General features: G+C 35.6%; 1 protein-coding gene across 6 annotated transcripts in view; it reads right to left on the bottom strand.

The window, feature by feature from the left end:
- Window positions 1-8,580: 8,580 nt before the first annotated feature.
- Window positions 8,581-22,648, bottom strand: part of GIN1 (gypsy retrotransposon integrase 1) — a 47,110-nt gene continuing 33,042 nt past the window's right edge. For 5 of the 6 annotated variants that reach the window (XM_072597312.1, XM_072597309.1, XM_072597307.1 and 2 more), the window contains 5 exons: window positions 21,524-21,829; window positions 19,276-19,467; window positions 18,993-19,172; window positions 18,499-18,787; window positions 8,581-9,219 (listed from right to left, as the gene is read on the bottom strand). In XM_072597312.1, the coding sequence (XP_072453413.1) occupies window positions 8,927-9,219; window positions 18,499-18,787; window positions 18,993-19,172; window positions 19,276-19,467; window positions 21,524-21,721 (1,152 nt within the window). In that variant the 5' untranslated portion in view covers window positions 21,722-21,829 and the 3' untranslated portion in view covers window positions 8,581-8,926. The remainder of the gene's footprint in view (window positions 9,220-18,498; window positions 18,788-18,992; window positions 19,173-19,275; window positions 19,468-21,523; window positions 21,830-22,648) is intronic. The other variant, XM_072597310.1, reaches the window with a different exon arrangement.

Raw genomic sequence — 22,648 nt, 5'->3', positions numbered from 1 at the left:
TAATTTCACACATATAATTGATACCTTGCTTGTCTACTCAGTGGGAAAAGATGGGAGAGAGGGAGAGAATTTAGAACTCAAAATTTTAAGAGAAAACCATGTTTAAAATAAATACTTTTTTAAAAAAAGGACAAACCATGACAGAATTAAAAAAAAAATAGAATGTATCCTGCCAAACTCACTTTAGAAGAAATGTGTTCCTGATAATACAGTGAATGAAATTAACATTCCTTCATTTTATGTAGCATAAAGGCTAATGTAAATGAAATATCGATTTATTTTTACCACTATTGATGGGGTGCTTGGGTGCCTATGCTTGGACCTCAATTCTAAAAATCACTTTTCTCCCAATCCTCAGAACACTATCCCAAGCAGTTTCTCCCCAGCCCAAGGACACAGCCTGCCCCAGCAAAAACCTTTATCTCTTTTCCTGCTACGGTAGCCAGCTGCACCAGTAGAATTTATTAGTTTGAATCAGCTGTGTACTGGCTGAACTGGCCAGTCATAATGGGTCATAATGACATTTACTATTCACTGACCAGTCATACGTATCCCAGACTTAGACATATATATGTATATACCCCCTTACATTTATCTTGTCTAACAAGACATTGACAAGAGCAGCCTGCTCAGTCAGCCCTGATGGTTAATTGACTTAGTGACGTTTCAGGTCTAAACCTACACCTCCAGGTACCTCCCCTTGGGCTATTTCCCGATGGGTAAAATACCTGTGCAGTAGATACTAAAAGTTCATGTCCCTTTAAGAGCTGACCACTCCTTAACCACTCCCTAATCCTCCCCCAAATTACCTAATCATCACACTTGGCACATGTCTTACTATAGAACAAATATCAACTCTCCCCATTCAACTCTCAGGTTCCCTAAGAACCTTTTCCCACTGAAAAGTGTAACCTTGATCTCAAGAATGTTTGAGTCTGTGAATTCATTCCCAGGAAACCTGCCCCTGGTACTCTGGTCTTTGGCAGGGGGGATGGGGGTAGGGGAAAGAGGGGGGCTCTCCCACCCTTCCAATCTCCATCCCTATAAACATAGTCACTGTTATGGTGAGTCAAATCAACGGTTCAAGTAACTATATAATACAGCTGGAGCATCAAGTGAAGTTTTGGAGAGAGCCCATCTAGATCACAATTAATCCAGCTTCTTCTAGTTATCTATAATGGAGCTGGCATTGAACTTATCTAAACCATTCTGGAGGCTCTTTTCTGTCTTTCGTCTCTATGTTCCCATGGAGCAAAGAATTCCTGCCTTTGGCTATCTTAAATATTCTTTTTATTCATCTTCAATTTGTCTCTTTTAAAAGGTCCAAGTGTTCCCTATCCATACTTTCCATGATATGGACCTCCAGGACCAACACTCTCTCTTTGTTTTCAGTTTTCTCTCAAGCAGCAATCTCCAAGGTCCCTCAGATAACTTGTCCTTACCACCTACAAATCTGTTAAAAATGGGACAACCTGAACTTCATGAATGACCATCCTGGTATTGTTTTACTATCCTTTTAATAGGTTAGATTATTTGTTTGCAATAACTTTCTTGTTGCTAGGGTTTCAGTGGGGATTTTGTCTGTCTCAGCAGATTAGGCATTTTCTCTACCTGGCAGAGCCCATTGCAGCTGTACAGATTTCATCTTGTATAGTCTTTTTTTTTTTTTTCCAAGTCACTCCCCAAATTTAAGCACATGGCAATTGTCATCATGTGAAAAAATGTGATGTTCTTCATATACAAATGTAACTGGTGATTAAATAAGCATGAGCCTTATTACTATGGGGTGTAGCAAGCAGGAAAAATCAAAATCAACACACACACACACACACACACTCATTAAATGACAACACAGTCATAGATTGACCCTTGAAGGGTCAAGGATCAGGTACATGAGGGAGACATTTACATTGGTAAAATCTCAGTAGGAGTACGTGCTCAAGGTGAGGTCTGAGAGGGACATCTCATATGATAAAGGTGGGCTTGGTTGGGAAAATCAGTACCAGATGTGGTAGGGAAATTCTCCAGGGTCACTTACCTGGTTGCATCAGACTTAAGTGGGACCAGAAATTCTGGGAGGATTCTAGTAGATAATGGGGACTCCAGAAGTGGGTGTCAGCTCCAAGATAGGAAGGAGGGAGATAGGAAGGAGTAGGAAGGAAACGTCATTCAGTCAAGAGTCAAAGCTGTACATAAGCTCACAATAAATCGGGTTAGGGGAAAAGTATCAGCTGTCTGTTATTTATGGTCATGAGGACCACTTTTCCCAAGTGGCACTGCTCCCCTTTGCAGGACTTCATATTGGCACCCTATCACTTACACCATCAAACAATATATACCAAGAAAAAGAAATCACAATTACTATCAGATGTTTTGTTTTGTTAGAGGGAGCCTGGGGATAGGGCACCAAATTCTGTTGGTAAATGATTACCATGTAAAAAACAAAACAGTACTTAAAACATGTTTTAAAGAATTTTATTAACACACACAAGCACATACTCATACTCACACATACTACCACCACCAAAGAAATTTCAAGAAAACTAGAAGAGATAGCCTTGACTTAACTAAATAACCCAAAACAATCCTACTCAATCAAGAACCATAATTATCTCCACCCAAATTTAATACTTCTTTAGTTACTTTCAAGGTTGGGGTGGTTGTTTTGGATGTCTATAACTATTCAATCCACAGCCTGAGCCACCATCTAGACCAAACATTCTTAACCCTTTTTGTATTGTGGTCTCCTTTGGCAGTCTGAAAAATCCTATGGACCTCTTCTCAGAAAAATGTTTTTTAATTACATAAAGTCAAATAAATAAGATTACAAAGGAATAAGAAATTAATTACATTGGAATAAAGATATAATTTCCCCATCTAAATTTACAAACCCTTTGAAATCTATCTACAGACCCCCTGAGAGTTTCATGGGTTTAAGATTAAGAACTTTTCATCTAGACTACAGCAAAAACTCATAACTACGACATGATATAATCTAAATAACAAGGACATTTTTAAAACAAGTAATCATCAATTTATCATCTGGTTTTAACAACTCAACTGTTCCTTCATTTTCTATTCTCTTTATTTTTGCTCCAATCTTTATAATGCCTTTTCCTTTTATTTTCCTTTGGGAAACATGTACTCATATATTTATTTTTAACTTTTTTCTTGTAATTTTTCTAGTTCCTTTTGGTGCATCCTCAATTCATTTTTTTCTTTTGTTAATGCAGGCATTCAGCAATGCATACACACAAATAAACATATATATGCACATACATATATATGTGTATAAATAGGTATATAGCCATAGATATGAATATAGATATGTATAAACATATATCACTGAAGAACAGTTTTAGCCACATCCCACTGGTTGTGATATGTGACACTTTAAGTCTTCAAATGTCTAGTCATCACTTTTTGACTTCTCTATTAATCTAATCTTTAATAGTTTTCCATACAGTTTTATCATTTGTATTTTACAGTGCTATAAGTATACATAATTTTCACCTCTTTGAAAATATATAGAGCTTCTCTATAACCTAGTCTGTGACACATTTTTGTGGACATTCCACATTTAATTGAATATGTATTCCCCATGACTTCCATTTAAATCCTAAAGGCACTAGTTAATCCATTAATTAAGCATTACAAAATATGCAATTCTAATTTGTGACTTATTAATCATTTTAATCTATTTGTCACCTTCTGATAATAGAGGGCTTAAGTTTTTGTTCATTGCTTATATGGTTGTTTCTTTCATGTCAGATTGCTGTGGTATGCATACATTGAGAATTTTGTGTATTTATTATTCACTTTCCTTCTATCAATCCCTCTATGTCCATCCATCACCACCTCTCCTCAGTTATATCTCCATATTTCTCACATCTGTAGCCCTTTTTCTCGCTTTGCAGAATCTCTGCCCTAGTCGTCAGGTCCTCATTGTCTCACCTAGACTATCTGCAATATCCTTCTAACTGTTCTTCTTGTCTCCAGACTCTCCTATCTCAAATAGATTCTTCACATAGTTGCCAAATTGATATTTGTAAAACAAAGATATGACCATGGCAGCTTTCTACTCAGAAATCTTCAAGTGCTCTCTATTGCCTGTAGGGTACCGTACAAAATCCTCAGCCTGGTAGGAGAAGTCCCCAACAATCAAGTCTCCACTAATTTTTCAAATCCAATTCCAAAGTACTCTCTTTTCATGCATTTTTTTGTTTCAGACCAACTAGTCTATTGCTTGTATGTAATACACCATCTCTAGTTTTTTTCCTTTACACAAGTAGTCTCAACTACCTGGAATGCTGCCCCCCTTCACTTCATAGTATTTTCCTTCAAAACACAGTAGAGATGCCACCTCTTCCATGAAGCCTTTCATGATCTCCCTCAGTTATTAGAATTTTCTCCCTCTTGAAATTATTTTATATTTCTTTACTTCATGTTCTCAGCTTGATGTGATTCAGATCAGTGTTTGGTTAGTGATCTCATATCAGAACAAAATGACATTTGTAGGTCATTCAACAATTACAAAATGAGAGGTTCTCAAACCACATCAGGGAAAAGATTCATAGGCTATGTAGTGAAGACACCTTGCATTGATTCAGCTAAACACAGCTCCCCTAGCTACGCTGGTCTGCCAGTCAAGGATCAGGAAGGAGCTAGAGTGTCTGGAGGCTATTTATGCTCAGTTAACAGGTAGTAATTTCAACAGCCTAAAACTTTAATTTTCTGAGTCAGCTGAAGTCTTACAGATATATTTTAAGGAAAAAAAACTAGCACAGATTACATGTAAATATTGCTACCAAACCTGTATACATCATGTTAATTCATATGTTGTGTGTGTTCATCCTTTGTTGCCAAAGAAGACCATGCCATCAGAGAAATGATGACATGACTTGCACTTGACTTTGTTTTGAGTGGGGGAGAGCTGTCTATGCAGGTCACCAGTTTTACTTCTCCTCCAGAGCCATCTGAATCCAGTGACCAGATATTCATCAGGATGACTGGAGATGACCCAGTTGGGGTTAAGTGACTTGCCCAAGGCCACACTAGTGAGTGTCAAGTGTCTGAGGTGAGATTTGAACTCAGGTCCTCCTGACTCCTGCACTGGTGCTCTATCCACTGCACCATCTAGCTGCCCCAATATAAGTTGTATTCTATTGGAAGAAGACAAGTTCCTTGAATGTGGAATTAAAAACAAAAATCACTTTATTATCCCAAGCTCCAAATACCAAATCTTAAAAATATTTCGCACTTTTTGAATAATTTAATGTAATTGAATTTTTTGATACGTTCTGCAACTTTTTCCCATAATGGAAGTATTCAGACCATTTATATTTTTTGTTTAATCAATAATATTGGGATATGTTTCCTATCATTTTCTTCTTGGTGTCATTGCTTAGAGAAAGTAAAATCTATTTTTAATATTCTACAGCTATTTCAACAAGTACAACTAATAAGTAAACAAATTATTTTTTTTAAACTATTATTTTACTTCCTAGAAGATGGGCCCCCTTTAATTTGCTATCAGGATTTTTGGCTCACCCTTTCCCCTCCTTTTTGTTATTCTCTCTCATAAAGAGGCACTGTAGCACAGAGAGAGCTAGCCTTTAAAACTAGGAGGACCCGGATTCAATCTGCCTTTGAGCTGCTTATCATCTAGAAGGATGAATTTTTTTTACCTTAGTTCAGAAATCATTACAGTCCACAAACAAGACCAGGGTCCAGAATAGCAATCTTACCTTTCCTTTTTGCACTTGCCCCTTTCCTTTGCAACATCTTGTTTTTAAAAATGTCAGCCTTGGAATACACCCTTCATTGATCCAAATGCCAGACTCATGCCATGTTTTAAGAGATATAGACCAGAAATCTCTCCAAATAAGTGATTTTCTTTTATTTCTTTTATCTATTATCTTTTGTCATTGAGTGAAATGAAATCCTAAGAATATGCTTTCCATGGTTGAATAAACACTTTAAAAGTACCTATTAACCCTTATAGTGTACCCTGAGAACACAAAAATACAAAAATTCCTGTCTTCAAGGCTATAGGCTATATACTGTAAAGTGATATTTAGACATGTATACCAAAAAATATGAAGTAGAATGTAAACATGCAAATGAGAGGTCCAAAGTGATCTAGAAGAATTTGGAATATTAATTGTAAATGAAAATTTGGGACAAAAGCCATTTTGAAAAAAAATTAATGAACATGGAAAAAAAACCCACCTTATTTCTAGGTTTGGAAATTTGGAACTATCCCATTTCATACTTAGCAGCCACTTTTCATGGTTTAACACTGCCACCTTGTGACTCAATTTGGAAACTGAAACAATAATTTTAAGGTATATTAATGCATTTAAAAGATAAAAAGAGTTAACTAGAAAACCTCTGATATCTGTTGAAAATCTTCCTAAACATTTTATCTAATTTCTTGCAAGGATAAATAGCATACTGAACATAATATAATCGCATGCTTCAAGGGCAACATTCTCATCAATTTCCATTGTGTAGCATTCAGTACACAAAGCATAAGAATTTCTATTAATATCAAGACATACACACATACATACACCTACACATCAATGCCATTGATATTGGTAATTCCTCAGCTGATGCAGATTACTATCAATCCTTCTCATGTCTTTATTTTCAAATAAAATTTTATTAATCTTTTGTTTTTATATTACTTTCATTTTCCAATGTATTTCTGCCCTGAATGTTCCCAGAGAGACATCTTTTATAATATAGAATTTTAAAAGAGGAAAAAGAGAAAAAAATTTCACAGCATTAATAAACATAATAACATTGGTGTTATATCCAGTATTCTGTATGTATCATCTCTATCTGTCTTCTGTAAAAGGAGGTGAGAGGGTGTCCCTTTATATCTCTTCTTGGAACTAAGTTTAGTCATTATAATTTCATCACATTTTAAATTATACTTCTATTTGTTATTCTTTCCATTTCCATGAGTCATTTTGTATAATGATTTTCCGGTTCTGCTTATTTTACTTAGCATGAGTTTATAAACCTTCCCATTTTTTTTGGTATTCATTGGGTTTATTATTAATTACATAGTAATATTCCATTACTTCATGTACCACACTTTGTATAGCTATCTCCCAATTGATGGGCAGCTACATCATTTCCAATTTGTTACTACCACAAAAAGGTACTGCTACAATGATTTTGTAGTACATGATGCCTCCCTTTTTTTTTTTTTTTTGTATGGATGCCTTTGAGGAATATACCCAGATTTCAGCAGAGTCTCTGCTGCAGATCTACCCAGTATGTGAGAGGCCTTCGCCTGGTTGTGGACATCAAAGCAGCACTCAGGGCGTCCATGTGTTATTAGAAGATAAGGTTTACACCAAACATGATAGCTGTTTTTATGTAATTGAAGGGCTATTATATGGAAGGAGTTATATTCTTGGCTACAAAGGACAGAAATTGTAGAAGAGTAGCTTTATGTTTGATTGTAAGGAAAAATTTTGAACAATTGGTTTTTCCAAAATGGAATGGGTTTCTGCGTGAGATAGTAACTGGGCTTCCTCTCACCAGAGTTTGGTTAAGTGGAGACTTGATGACCACTTGTTGTCGAGGTCATACAAAAGATTCTTCATCAGAGAACAGATTAGATTAAGGGATTTCTGAGGATTCTGCTAGCTCAGATTCTGAGATTATGTGACTGGCTCACCCTTGAGGATGTCTTTTACACTTCTAATGATACAAGTCATCACTGATAATATCCTTCAGCATATAAAACTTTCCATTATCGTTTTGGTAGGTTGAAATGTCAGTTCTTCTGAAATCACTGTGTTCATGACAACGTTTCATGTTGTCACCACACACCATTACCAGGAAAATAAAGGTATTAAAAAAGACGTGCTTTGGAGGGAGAAAACAGCTTGAGATTATAGTGAAAGCATTATGGCAGCAGGACACCCCCTGAATTTTTTAAAAAATCCCCTCATGGCAGTTGTTTGCTTCTTCTGAAAGGAGTTATAAATATACGTGTGTGTATGTACATATGTATGTGCATATATATGAATATATGTTTATGTGTATATGCAGGGTGTCTCAAAAGTCTTGGTGTAGTTTTAACATACTAAAGCTACACTAAGAATTCTGGGACATTCTGCATATATGTATATATCTATATATGTATCCATGCAATGCAAGTGTGTATATGCACATACATGCACACACATGTTCACAGGTGTATATACACATTATATGATGTATATAGTGTGTGTAAATATGCCTGTCAGATTACATATCCACATATAAATAACTGATCAGGTCACAGTTTATCGATACCTTTTCAAAAGTAATATACTCCTAAATGAGAAGCCATTTCTATGACATCATCCCCCCAAAGTTGATACAACTAATATCCTGTAAGATTCCATTTGACATAAGCATGTTATTTCCTCCAACATTCTATTAATCTCATATCATATAAAAATTCATTTCACTATTTTTAAATTCAGTTTTAGGTAGTACAGTAGAATCTGCTACATTCTGAAAAACACTATTTTATGAAAAAATCAGAATTAAAAACAGTAGACACTAAGCTGGAATTTAATTTTCTTTTATTAAAGTAAAGGTGCTTTAAACACACTCTGTACTTCTTTTGGGGAAAATACAATTTTCATAAGTATCTTAAATACATTTATCATTTTATATACATAATGTAATTGTTTTATATTTTTATATATATATACATGTATATGTGCACACATATAAACAGACATGTGTATATATACACCCATCACAAATATACACATTTTACTAAATAAATAGTAAAAACCATTTCAGGATTTAATAATATGTTAACATATACTTTCTTTTGTCTAATGTAGCCAAAGCACTATAAAAAGAGATTATGAATTCTAAGCAAACAATGTCTGAATTTATTTAACTAACTCAAATATTCAAGGCCTTGGTTTGAAGAGTCCAACAGACTAAAAGCCTGCTTTTCAAGATTCAAGTTGACAGGCTGAATGCCATGGTCTTCCAATAGCTCAGACATTTTAGAATTTTTGCTTTCTGACAGTTCATGATCCTTGCTTGGTACAGGTAACTTGTCATCTGCTGTACAAACAGCTGTATCTTCTACAAGAATCTCTGGCTGGTATGATCCAATTGGAATTTCAGCTAATCCAATGTAGTCGTGATCAGCCACGACTGAATCATGTAAATGATAATGGCTATCTAAAACAACAGACAAAAAATTGTGAGTTTATCTTTCATAAAGGCAATCAATTATAATTATAAACAAAATAAGAATACCAATCTGGATAAAAATTTCCTTTTTCTTACTGTGCAGTGAATGAATAGGTATATAAAAAAGCTAATCTTTAGCAATTATGATAGTTTGTAGCTATGGAAGAATAAGCAGTTTTTAAAAGTAAGATTTTCTTAAAAATAATATCAGATTGCTAGAAAGTTTAAGGTTTCTGTGGTCTACTTTTCCCTTTTTAAGTAGAAAACTATAAACTATAATATTTGGAAATTACGTTACCCTAAGAATTCTGCTGAGAGGTAGCATGGTGTAGTAAATAGTGTCAGCCCAATGGTCAGGAAGACCTGAGTGCCAATCCAATCTTTAACATAAACTGGCTGTGGCAGCCTGGGTAAATCTTTATGTCACAGTGGCTTGAGGTAACTCTCTATGGTCATAAATTGCAGAAGACACGCAGAGATCTAAACTGGGAGGAGTTTCCTCACCAGGAGTTATGTGCACCAATAAAATCACAAGTCCAGTTTAAAATATATATATATGTTTTATATATACACACATATATAGATATATACACACACACACTTATTCCTTCAGCATACAAGGAAGCACAAGTAGATGAATTAATGAAATTTTAAAAGGCATATTTAACAATTATGGTTGAACTCTTTAATAAAATTTAAAACCCTTCAGGTAATTTATTAAAGAACTAAATTCATGATATAAAAATCCTCTTTTCTGGTATCCAGACTGGATTTCCTCCATGGCCATGTTCTTGGCACATGTATGACCCTGGAGATTAAAGATTCCTTGGAATTGATTTTAAGATCTAACTAGAAAATGGAAAATAAGATATAGATGTAGAAGAGAGCAGTCTGAAAATGTGAATTAGTAATTTTGGCTCAGAGTACAACTGGATACCTGAAATACTCAATGACTACTTTAGCAAATTTTTTTCTTGGAATAAGAGTATGATCAATTTTGTAGTACTTAAGCAATACACCAGGGGGAAAATATTTAAAAACCAACCAAAAATGTAATAAAACTGCATAGGACTGACTTAGAAAATTCTACACAAATATAATTCTATACAATGGAAAATTATTCTGAATACGCTACATGAAGCATACTTCTGCTGAAGGTACAACCGCCTCATTTATTCTTAATGGTGAATTCTTTTCTTAATTCATGCAGAGCAGAGGGCCCAGGGTTATCAGAAAAAGTAGAAATTCAGACATTTAAATGAAATATTCACTTTAAAAGCTTTACCCATAAAGTTTAAGACATAATGGGCTCTGATGGGGTGGTAACAATAATTTAATGGTGTTTTATAATATACAGAAGCCAATGAAGACTTTTATTTTTGTTTTTCCTATTTTTTCCATGCTGTCCATGGTTTCTACAGAATACGCATATCCTTTAAATAAATCTAATTTTAGATAATTATACTATTTTAGATATTTCAAAATTATAAGTCAATGCTGGGTGAAAATAAAGCCTAAATTTTGTTTCTGTACATTGCCTCATTCCTTCTGGTGAGCCCCATAGAGAGGGATACAATATTTTCTGGGCCCTTTAAAGACCTGGTAAAATACAAAGTATGTAATATTCTCCAGAACAAACTTTCCTCAAAAGGGTGAAAAACTTAAAGAATAAACCAGCTGATAGTATCTTTCTGAATATAAAGATCCAACATGCTTGCATTAGAGTTTTAAAAGCATTTAATTGAAGGAAAAAAACCACAGACTGCAAAGCTGGATTTTAAAATTTCCACTAAATACTTATAAAAGAGAGGAGATGATGTGATATTCAGGTAAACAATTTACAAGATAAACCTGAAGTAAACTTTTATTTTCAACTTTGAACACTAGTAGTAAAAAATTAAATTTCATTTTCATTTTTATAATTTGTCATGTTTTCTCTCTGAAATGAGCTCACTTAGAACCAGAACACTGCACACAGTAACAGCAGTATTGTAAGATGACCAGCTGTGAGCGACTCCTGCTGCGAATACTGGCAATCCAGTGATCCAAGACAATTCCAGAGGAATCATGATGGAAAATACTATCCACATCCACAGAAAGGACCATGGTGTCTGACTGCGGATTCAAGCACACTCTGTTTCACTTTACTGTTTTGGTCTGTTTTCTTTCACATGACTAACATGGAAGCATGTTTTGCATGATTGCATGTGCACAACATATCAAATGGTTTACCATGTCAGGGACAGAGAGAATTTGGAAATCAAAATTTTAAAAAAGCAAATGTTAAAAATTGTTTTTACATGCAATTGGAGAAATACAACATTATTTTTTTAAGATAAAGTGAACTCACTTGTTAAGGTTGGAGACATTTTAATGGAAATAATTTACTAGTTTATCAGAACCATTTTTGAATCAATGGTGGAAAAATACAATGGCTTTAGAAAATTTTATTTTGTGTAATTATCTCATGATCAGCTCTGGATAATTTTCAGGGTTCTCAGTTAGTTGCTTCCCAAATTCCAAAAGGTACATCTATCCCTTTAATGTGTTTCATGAAATATGTATTATGGCTCACATACAAGAAGAGAGCCTATTATAAGCTGACAGACTCATCTGCAAACCATGGGTTACTTTCTATGAAAAAACACAGCGCCAAGCACGGTGCTGAGTGCGGGGACTCAAGGAATGTACAGACAGAAACCAACATCGACAAGATCAATATTGAACATTATTCTGAATTCTCTCTCCCCAAGCCCTGCCCACTTTGAATATTTCCAACCTCAGAAAAAAGTTTATCCTGTGCTCTGAATTAAGCAATTATTCTTCTCAGTTATGCACAAATTACCAAAGTCTCTGAAGTGTTTCTCCTTTTTATTCTATTAATTCAGTACAATTCTGATGATAATTTAATAAATCATAGGTTCAGAGATATTCAGTAAGAGGAGAGAGTTCCAACCCCCATTTGCTGATAATGGAGTCCACAGAGGTGACATGAATTTCAACAAACATTGGGCAACAGAGATACAAATACAAGAACAAAATAGCTCTCAAGCACTTCACATTCTATTGGGGGTGAATGGACAAGTGCCAAAAAAAGTATGAAAGAAGGTGAAGTGAAGACAGAGAGGGTAATACGACAACTTGGGGACGAGAGCGCTCAAGGAAGGCTGCATGGATGAGGCGGCGCCTGATCTGAGCCTGGAGGAAAGACAACAATTCTGCGAGGAATTGAAGTATGTGCCAGCTGTGGGAGAGGTTAGCACAGAGACTGAATATGGAGTGCATAATTTGGGAAAATGCTATTAATACTTAATATTATTAAACATTAATGATCAATATTAATAGTTTGGAACACAAAGTTCATGAAGAGTAGTACTCTATAAAATAAGGCAGACTAGGTATGTGGAAGAAGACCTTCCACGCCAGACTGAAGAGTACATTTAATTCTAGAGGAATGGGGGGCCACTGAAGCTCTCCAAGAAGGGGGTAACATATCTTAGACTATTTTGGCAGTCATTTGGATGACACATTGGGGTAGAGAGAACAACTAGGGCAACAAGTTAGACGACTACTGCAGTGGTTCAATTAAAACATGATGACTCAGGGTGGTTATATAAGGACAAACAGACATATCCAAGAGCTATTTCAAGAGGAGAATTAGTGATATCTGGCAATTGCTCGGCTAGGAGGAAAGGGTGTAAGGGGATAAAAGATGATACGAATGAGAATGGCTTATAGAAAAGTCTGGTAGAAGAGTGAGCTTAGTGTGAAACCTAAGTTCTACTTCAAGCAAACTGAGCTGACACGCCAATGGCTTTTCCTCAAGGAGATGCTAGGCAGTTGATGCTTGCAAGACTGGAGGGTGGGGCTAGATATACAAATTTAGGAGTCACAGAAATGATATTTCAACCCAAGACAGCATAAAATATCACACCAAAGAGATGGTGTATAGAAAGAAAAGGTCCCCAGGGGCACCGAGGCTAAGGGTAAAGTAAGGGAAATGGATGATGACGCAGCAAAAATGTCTAACGTAAGAGAGGACACTGTCATGGAAGGGTTCAAAAGCTCCAGAGACATCAATAAGGAAATGGTCTGGGAAATCGCATTAGATTTATCATTTCAGAGATGGTTGATAACATCAGTTCGGTAAGGGAAGGGTCAGAAGTCAGATAAATGAGAAATAAGTGGATGATGAGAGAGAAGTCAGCAAGGATAAACTATTTTTAGAAATAAATCTGGCAGTAGAAGAGATAGAAGAGTTAGAGAGGAAAAACAGGGTAAATAAAGGTTTAAGGATAGAGAGCTCATATGCTCATAGGCAGTTAGAAAGAGATTAAAGCTCTATGATGGAGAGACAGAGCGACACAGAGATAAATGGAGAGGGAGAGAGACCCAGACAGAGACATCCAGAGAGAGACAGAGAACGATAATATAGTCAGAAAGCAACGAGAATTACTTTCTTTAACATGTACGAAGTTGAAAGCCTTATGGAAGTCATTTTGCTTTCAACTAATCTAACCCTTTCTAAAGCATGATTAAGTCTATTTCACAAACACACGATACTATCAAAGAAGGCCGATAAGCAAACATTAATTTATGAGAAATATAAAATATACAATGAGGAAAAGTAATGTGAACAGCAGGGGATTGAAAAGAAGCATGAAAAATAAAACACTTCATAATACATTTTTAAAAAAGACAAATAAAACACTTTTAACCAAATGTGTGGTTTCATTAGGTCTGCAGGTATTATACAATATGCATTTTTTTCTATAAGGAAAAAGAAGACATAGGCTGCTTGGCTAAAAGATATACATAAATAAGCAAAAAGAAGATTCTTTTCTGGAGGCCAAATCAAAGAATAAAGTCATTTTTATTAGTTTCAAGCCTAACTAGACAAGTTAACTTTTCTGTCTTTTGATCAAATTGTTCCATGTCAAAATGTATGTTTTTTATTATAAAAGGCAAAAGAGTATGGCTGGATAATCACAAAATAACCGGAAATACTAGAAAATATCTCCCAAAGTTGTCTCCTTGCTGATGATGAAGCAACAAAATCATCTTTTTCATAGGAAGGACAGAATATCATTAAATCAAACAAATATGCTGATTTGACAAATCAGCAAATATTCAAATTTTTGACAAATTTTTGACAAATTTTTGACAAATTTTTGACAAATATTCAATTTTTCTTATTTCTATCAAATTAGTAAACCAATCTGCCGAAAAGGCATGGAATGAAAAAACCAAACACTACAGCCTCACTTAAAGTAACAGTCATGTGGAATGATGCTAATTTAACCCAAGGACTGAACGTGCTTTCTCCACACACGTCCCAAAGAGACAGATTCGAATTTGGCAACAGAATCTGATTTGCCTTAGACAATGAGCCTTTGATATGGCTTTGAAAACTGAAGGCTGCAGAACAGCCATGATAGATGCAGACAGACAATTGTAATCATATAGTCTCCGTGTTCTTGCATACAGCTTGGAATTACAGTGGAATTACAGTCAAATATTAAAAAAAAAAAAGCAGATGACTACTCAGTGGCCTTTTGTTTGCTTGAAATCCAAGAAGAAAATCCTTTTTAAATCATCTTATGAAGTTTTGTTAACAAAAGGAAGACATAAATGTGACTTTATAGGAAAAGAGTAACACTTATTGTTAAAATAAAAAAGCAGTAGATGGTGTTTTTTTAAGGTTCAGAATTAAGTTTCAGAATCCAGTATGAAGCTGGTTAGCAAAACATTTTTTGCATAAGTAGCTTAGTGGCACAAAGGCTAGAATGCCAGATATAGTCAGGAAGACCTGAATTCAAATCCTAGTAGCTTTGTGATGCTGGGCAAATCACTTAACTTCTCTTAGTCTGTTTCCTTATCTGTAAAACAAGGGGATTGATCTTGAGAGCCCCTAAGGGTCCTATGATCCTATGCATCTCAATGCTTACTTTTCTATTGTTTAAAACAGCATCAATCTGTCTTCACGACACCTGTACAGGTTGCCATGGATAGGATATACCCCTACAATAAGATTTCTTTGAAAGAAAAAAATATATATATATTCTTATATGAAGAATACATTGAAAAATAAGAATGACTAAGAGCTACTCTCTGGTTATGTACAAGTCAGATTTTGGGGAAAAGTGAGTCTCATAATCAAACCAACACACTATAATCGCTTCCTTCATAAGTTCATCCTGGATGTAATAGGGAGCAACTGAAGTTTACTGAATAGGAAAGTGCCATGCTCAGACCTGCACTTTAGGAAAATCACTTTGGTGGCTGAATGGAGGATGAACCAGATGGGGAGAGAGTTGAGGCAGGTGGCCCCACAAACAGGCATGAGACGATGAGGGTCACCACTAGAGCAGGGACAGTATCAGAGGAGAAAAGGGCGTATACGAGCTATTGCTACGGTGACATTGACAGGCCTTGGCAACAGACTGAGAGTAAGGCAGTGACGAGTCCAGAATGACTCCAAGGTTGCAAGCCTAAGGAACTCAGAGGACGGTGTTGTCCTCTTACAGTAATAGATAAAAAGGGTTTAAGGAGAAATATAATGAGGTCTATTTTGAACATGTTTACCTTAAAATGTCTATTGGACATCCGATTTTAGACATGTTAAAGGTAGTTTGAGACTGGGAGGTTGGAGGTCAGCTGAGAGCTAACGTTAACAACCGTCAGCATAGAGACTTTAATTAAATTCACGAGAGCAGATGACAGCACAAGTGAAGTAGTATAGAAGAAGAGAGGAGGGCCCAGACAGACCCCGGAGGGACACCTACAGCTGGAGGGGGTTATCGGGAAGAGGATCCAGCAAAGGAGACAGAAAAGAGGTTATTAGACAGGGAGGAGGAGAAGCAGGAGAGAGCGGTGTCTGCCTTTCACATCTCACATCTGTCTCTGTTGCTACACTCACTACTTTAATTCAGGCCTCATAACTTCTTTCCCAGCCTATTGCAATGATCTCCTAAGTGATCCCCTTGCCTCCAGCCTCTCCAATCTAATCTACATACAGCTGCTCAAATGATTTTCCTAAAATTCAGATTTAACCATGTCCCACCTCCTACTCAATAAATTCTAATTTCTCCCTATTTCCTTTGGGAAATTTGAAATTTAAACTTATTTAAAATATGAACAAGTTACTTGTTTGGCTTTTAAAGTCCGCCACAACAGGTTCCCTGATGTATCTCTGCAACCCTGTCACACGTTACTTATCCTCTTCCCGAACTGCGGCCATTCTCCAGGCCTTTGTCCTGTCTGTCTCTCACAAACGGCACACCCGCTCTCCTTCACCTCGCCTCTAACCAAGCACCGCCTTCTTCATAAAGCCTCTCCCAATACCCCAGGTGCTCGTGCTCTCCAATCCACTCCTAATTTACTTTATATTTACTTTGTGCATCGTTTATTAGGGTTATCTTCTCCAACAGAAGGTGTGTAAGCTCCTGAGGCAGGGATTATTTCATTTTGTCTTTGTATCCCTAGCACTTAGTATGCAGTAGACATTTGATAAATGTTTATTGTTTAACTGAGAAAACTCATTTATTTGGAAATGAGTCTTTCCTGGTGTGCTTTAAAAATGTTCACTTGGGGAAAGGCTTAGCCCTTTTTAGAAGTAGGGGGTAGAATGTTAAATTGGGTAGATCCTAGCAATGAAATTCTTTTACTGTAAAGTAGGTGTTGACCAGGGAGAGTGGGAGTTAATGAGCTTTGAGCTTAGAACTCCAGAATGGGAAAAGACTTCGAAAAGAATAACACTAAAGATGAATGCCGCTTGAGAAGCCTCTGCAATCTTTTACTTTTCTTGGTTGGCCAAGAGGGCTATAGTTAGAAAAAGGTAGCTGTCATCAGAAAATGAAAATGCAGGGACTGCAGGTCTTTGTAAGGAACAAAACCTAGTCAAAGGTGACAAAACTCTGACGTCAGTAAGAGGGGATGCCCACAAGGGCTTAATATCAAAGCACAGACCCATGGGCTGGAAGCAGAGTTAAAGATGTGCCTTAGAAAGCTTCAGATTCAGGAAATGTATAGGGAAAAGTAAAGGTTACCTCTTTTATTTTAATAGCTAGGCAGCAGTCAGATGGATAAAGCTCTAGGAGCTGTAGAAGACTGTAAGCTCACTAGGAGTCCATGATGGGATAGGGTAGCCAAAAATGCCTATAGGATATTAAGCAGCATTAATAGAGACACAGTTTCCAGAACAAGAGAAGTGGCTGTCCTGTATTCTGCCCTGATCAGACAATATCCAAGATGGGTTCCCCAACCCTGAACTAGACACTTGAGTGCGTACTCTGGGAACCACATTTTAGGAAAGGCAACAATCACTGAAGAATGTACAAAAGATAGTAGCCAGGAGGATGACAGAGCTTGAGTTCATAACATATGACTGTTTATAAAAGGAACTAGGGATATTTAATTTGTAAAGGAAAAAAACTTGGGGGAATGTGACAGCTGTCTAAGTATCAAAAATGTTGTTATGAAGAAGCATTAAATTTGTCTGACTTTATAAAACTAGGGAAAAAATTATTGCTCTTATAAAAGCCTCATTTCTCAAATATATAGAGAACTGAGTAAAATTTATAAGAATTAAAGTCATTCCCCAAAGAAAAAAGGTCAAAGTGTATGAACAGGCAGTTAGTGGTCAGAAGAAGAAATCACAGCCATCTAGAAGCACAGAAAAAAATGCTCTGAATTACTCCTAATTAGAGAAAAGCAAATTAAAATAACTCTGAAGTACCTCCTCACACTTATCAGATTGGCTAATATGACAGAAAAGACATGGCTAATATGGAAATATGTTTTGCATGACTGCACATGTAAAATCCCTATCAAACTGCTTGTTTTCTCGATGAGGGAGGAAGAAAGAGAGGGAGAGAGAGAATTTATAACTCAAAATTTTAAAAAATTAATCTTAAAAATGGTTTTTACATGTTTTTTTTTAATGTTCTACATTGTTTTTAAAATATAAAAATTTGAAAAAAGATTTCCCTTGCTTTGTCCCTATTGGTTGAACTAGGAATGAAGTCTGCTAAAATTTTAAATGTAAGGAAAAATTTCATAACAACAAAGCAGACATCTTGTAAGACAGGAGTGGGTCAAAACCCTAACACTGACTCTTCTTAGACCCTGGCAGAGACAGTCCAGGACCTGAATCCAAGAACCCTACAAACAGCCGTGCCCCTAAAGGAATAAAATTATACACTTATCTTCAATCTTTAGCCTCATTTAAAAAAAATGAGCAAAATGAGAGCCATAACTGAGATTTACCTTGCTCCCCAGAATCTCTCACATAGGGTTTAAGGTGTGACATTTTGATGGGTCTCTTAAGCCTGGTACCTGTGTTGTCTCTTAGGACAGCACATCCCTTTTCCGTAATGTAGTCTATGACACAAGGACCAACCCATTCTGAATGGAAACGCCCATCCTTCCACCAATTTTTCCTTTGTCGGAGAACTTCATGTCCCACTTTAAGGTGAAATGGATTCAGTTGCTTTGGTCTCCTTTTAATGATAATCTTGCTTTTACTTTGCGCATCATCATGAATGTGATTATCCAACTGCAGTTTTTAAAAAAGAAAACAAACAGGAAACATTTCTTGAAAGGTCAAAGTACTTCTATGACAACTAATGAGCATATTGTTCAAATGAAAAAAGTCAGAATTTCAAGCAAAGAAATTTTGCCTTAATGGTGTAATAAATGAATGATGGGCATTTTAACGTCAATTAGCTTTTTAATGGATAAGCAATTTTAATAAGAATTACTTGGCATGTTGATGTTGTCTTGTCCACCATTATCTTATCGGCCTCTTTAACCGCATGTAAAATTTTGGCAAACATGCATATGCTTTCACTACCTTCTCCTTCATGAAACACATCTGAAGCTCCAAGCTCATCTGGATTTCGATTAAACATTTGGAAGTATGGTGTATTTTTTGAAGGTTCCTATTTCAAAGAAGACACACAGGCAAATCTGGTATAAAATGCTTTAGATGTGAAACTAAAAATGATCAATCAACAATTTTAATGAAAGAAATAGAGTACATACCAAATGAGTCAAATTGAAGGCATATGAAATAGCTAGAAGATGGTCATCCCAATCATTTGGGTGGTCAAGGCAGTATTTGGAAAGAAAAATTTTAATTGTGTTTGCAGTTCTTTCATTTGCTTCCTCTGGTTGAGATGGGTAGAAACTGACCATTTGCTTTGTACCAAAAAGTCCAAAGAGTTCTCCATTAATCTGAAAAATTAAAAAAGCTGTATTTTCTTTCACTCCTTTCACATTTTTCTGTTAAATGATTATAGCTTTCAATATAATTATATGTAATGGTATAATACATAAATTATATATATGTATAGATGATTTATACATTATATATTACATAATTATAGCTTTCAACATAATTTCAATATAATTTTAACCATGTCCTTTCCTCTGAAAATGTTTGTGAAGACAAGTCAAACCAAGTCAACAAACATTTATTAAGAGCTTGCTGTGTGCCAGATACTGTTCTAAGTACTAGGGATACAAAGATAGGCAAAAGACAATTCTTGACTTCAATGAGTTCACAATCTAACAGGGGAGACATACAATTATGTAAATTCAAGATACAGAAAGGGCAAATTAGAGGTAATCTCAGAAGGAAGGCTCTAGCATTGAGAGGGATTGCTATTTGCAGAAGATAGAATTTTAGTTGAGACTGGAAGGGAGATACTGAAGGCAGTAAGTGGAGAAAAGGTGGGAGAGAATTCTGCCATGAGGGGCAGCCAGTGAAGTAGCATTGAGCCAAGAGATGGAGTACCTTATTCAAGGAGCATAAAGAAGGCTGGTGTCCCTAGATTGTAGGATACAACACAGGTGAATAAGGTAGGAGGGGGCCAGGAGATGAAGGACTTTTAAAGTCAAAAAGAAGATTTTATATTTGATACTGGAAGTAAAAGGGAACAAATGGAGGTATGGGTAAGGGGGTGCCACTGTCACACCTGTGCTTTAGAAAGATTACTTTGGCAGCTGAGTGGAGGATGGGCTAGAGTAGGGAAAGAAATTTGTATCAGCTTCCAGATCGAAGAAGTTAGACATTAAAAAGTATCAAATCATGTGCTTAAAATAAATTAAGAAAGCCTTAGAGCAGGGTGTTTTAATCATTTTTTGTGCCATGGATTCTTTTTTGGAAGTCTGGTGAAGCTTGCGGGCCCTTTCTCAGAATGATGTATTTAAGTACAAAAAACAAAAAGCATAAGATTACAAAGGAAAGCAATTATACAGAAATATAGTTATCAATTATTTTAACCCAAGTTCACAGACCTCAAAATAAGAAACCTGTCTTAGGAAAGCTCAGATAGTGGGCTTGTTAACTATCATACTCTGCTTCTCTATCTCATTTTTATTTGGTTTTTATAGGAAACTGTGTTTTTTAGGTGTCTTTTTTGCTACAGGAACATCATTGGGTCCTTGGAGCCAAACAGAAAGAAAAAAAAGAATAAAAAGGTTGGAGTTGATAAATAGGAGAGCAGAAGCAATGGAAAGTTTGCAATGACAGGAGGTAATGTAACATATATATAAAAGAAAGTACTGTAAGTTTGAGATAAAATTTGGGCTGTTTTCTTGTAATTCAAAAGTTCATTAAATAACTTTAATTGCTTCCTGTGTCAGGTCCTAATTTTTATCAGACAGAAGACTTTAAAAACCTTAGGAAAAAAATTCTGAAATCCATGCAAAGTTAATCTATTGACTTACATTAATTTACCCTAAAATATGAGTCTAAATAAATTAAATGAGTTATTAAACAAGGAAGCCAAAAAAACCCCAAATGGAAAATCCATGATGTTGTCATTAGAAATACCACAATTTTTATGCTTACAACATTGCCAAGGATTATGTTCTCAAGCCACATTTTTTGCAACATTTGTAACTTCTCCCACACACTGCCTAACCACTATTTTAAAAGTCAAACAAGCAATGTGGTTGTAATTGAAAGAGTTCAAGAATTAAGGAAACCCTGAGTTTAAATCTTGTTTCTACTAATTTCTATATATATGACTGAAGAGAAACTCATGACTCAGTTACTTTGTCTGTAGAATGGAATTATTAATATATGCTTAACCTATTTCACAGTGTCTTAGCAAGCATCAAGTGAGGCAATGTAGGTGAGGCCACTTTGTAAACTATAAAGCACATACTGACTGAGGGCCTTCCATTATAGAATGTGACATAGTCCTTGTGCTTTTGAGAGCTCATAATCTGATTGGAGGCAATCATCGTATCTTCCCAGAATTTGGGATGTAGCTTGTCTTACCTGATGAATAAATTCATCTCCTTGATCCATCACTATCTTCTGAGGGGGACCATATAAGAAAAATATACTAATCATTGCCTTAGAAATTTCAGATGCAGAAACGTCATGAAGAGGTAAAATCACAACCCATTTTGTGAATAAATCAGTCATAATTATGGCATACATATGGCTTTGGCTGCTGGAATGGAAAGGTCCCATTAAATCCACAGTAACAACACTCCATGGCTCTTCCACCTTAAGAGGCTGATATCTGCGTGCTAGGACAGTTGAGCTTTTTGCCACTTGACAATGCTGACAAGAATATACCTAAAAATAATAATAAAGAGCAAAGGCGATTAAATATAGAAAAATTATTAGAACTATTTAAAATCATGTTAATATTTTTCTAGAATAAGTGCAACATAAATTTCATTTTAATTAGACATTTTCACCTATCCTCTTATTTTCTACAGAAATAATTTTTGACCTTTCATATTGATCTAGGAGGCAGGAAGGAAAGGTCAATGAAAGCTCAGTCCTTTGGAGCACAAAGTCTACATGAACATCTACGAGAAAAGAGGAGAGAGGCAAAAACTTAAATCAAAGCTCTGAGCTAGAAGGAAACTCCTAAATAGCTTAGAAGAGAAAGTGGCGAACCTTACCCAGGAAACGGAATCCCTAAAAACTAGAACAGATCAAAAGAAATCAAAGACTCCCTAAGACAGGAAGAAAATGTTAGAACAAAATCAAAAGAGTGACTAAACAGAAGAAAATGTAAGATATCTGATATATACGTACATATATATATATAATACACATACATATGCACAGTTTTATATATATATATGTGTGTGTGTGTGTGTGTATTTTTTAAACTGACCTGTATAACAAGAGAGATAATTTAAGAATCATTGTGCTCTCTGAAAATTTTAAAATAAATTTTAATTTTTAAAAGGCCTGAATATTACATTTCAATAAATCGTATGTGAAAACTGTGCAGAACTTTTAGAATCAGAATGGAGAAGTTAGGATTCAATATAGGCAAAACAGATAGGCTGCTTACAACCAAAAACAAGTTACCTTCCAAAACTGTACCTTTAGTAAAATAGAGAACTTTTAAACATTCAGTAATAAAAGACTAAAACT

Source organism: Notamacropus eugenii, chromosome 3 (genome assembly GCF_028372415.1).
Source record: "Notamacropus eugenii isolate mMacEug1 chromosome 3, mMacEug1.pri_v2, whole genome shotgun sequence".
In the NCBI taxonomy this organism is placed as follows: domain Eukaryota; kingdom Metazoa; phylum Chordata; class Mammalia; order Diprotodontia; family Macropodidae; genus Notamacropus; species Notamacropus eugenii.
This window is presented reverse-complemented; position numbering and strand designations above follow the sequence as displayed.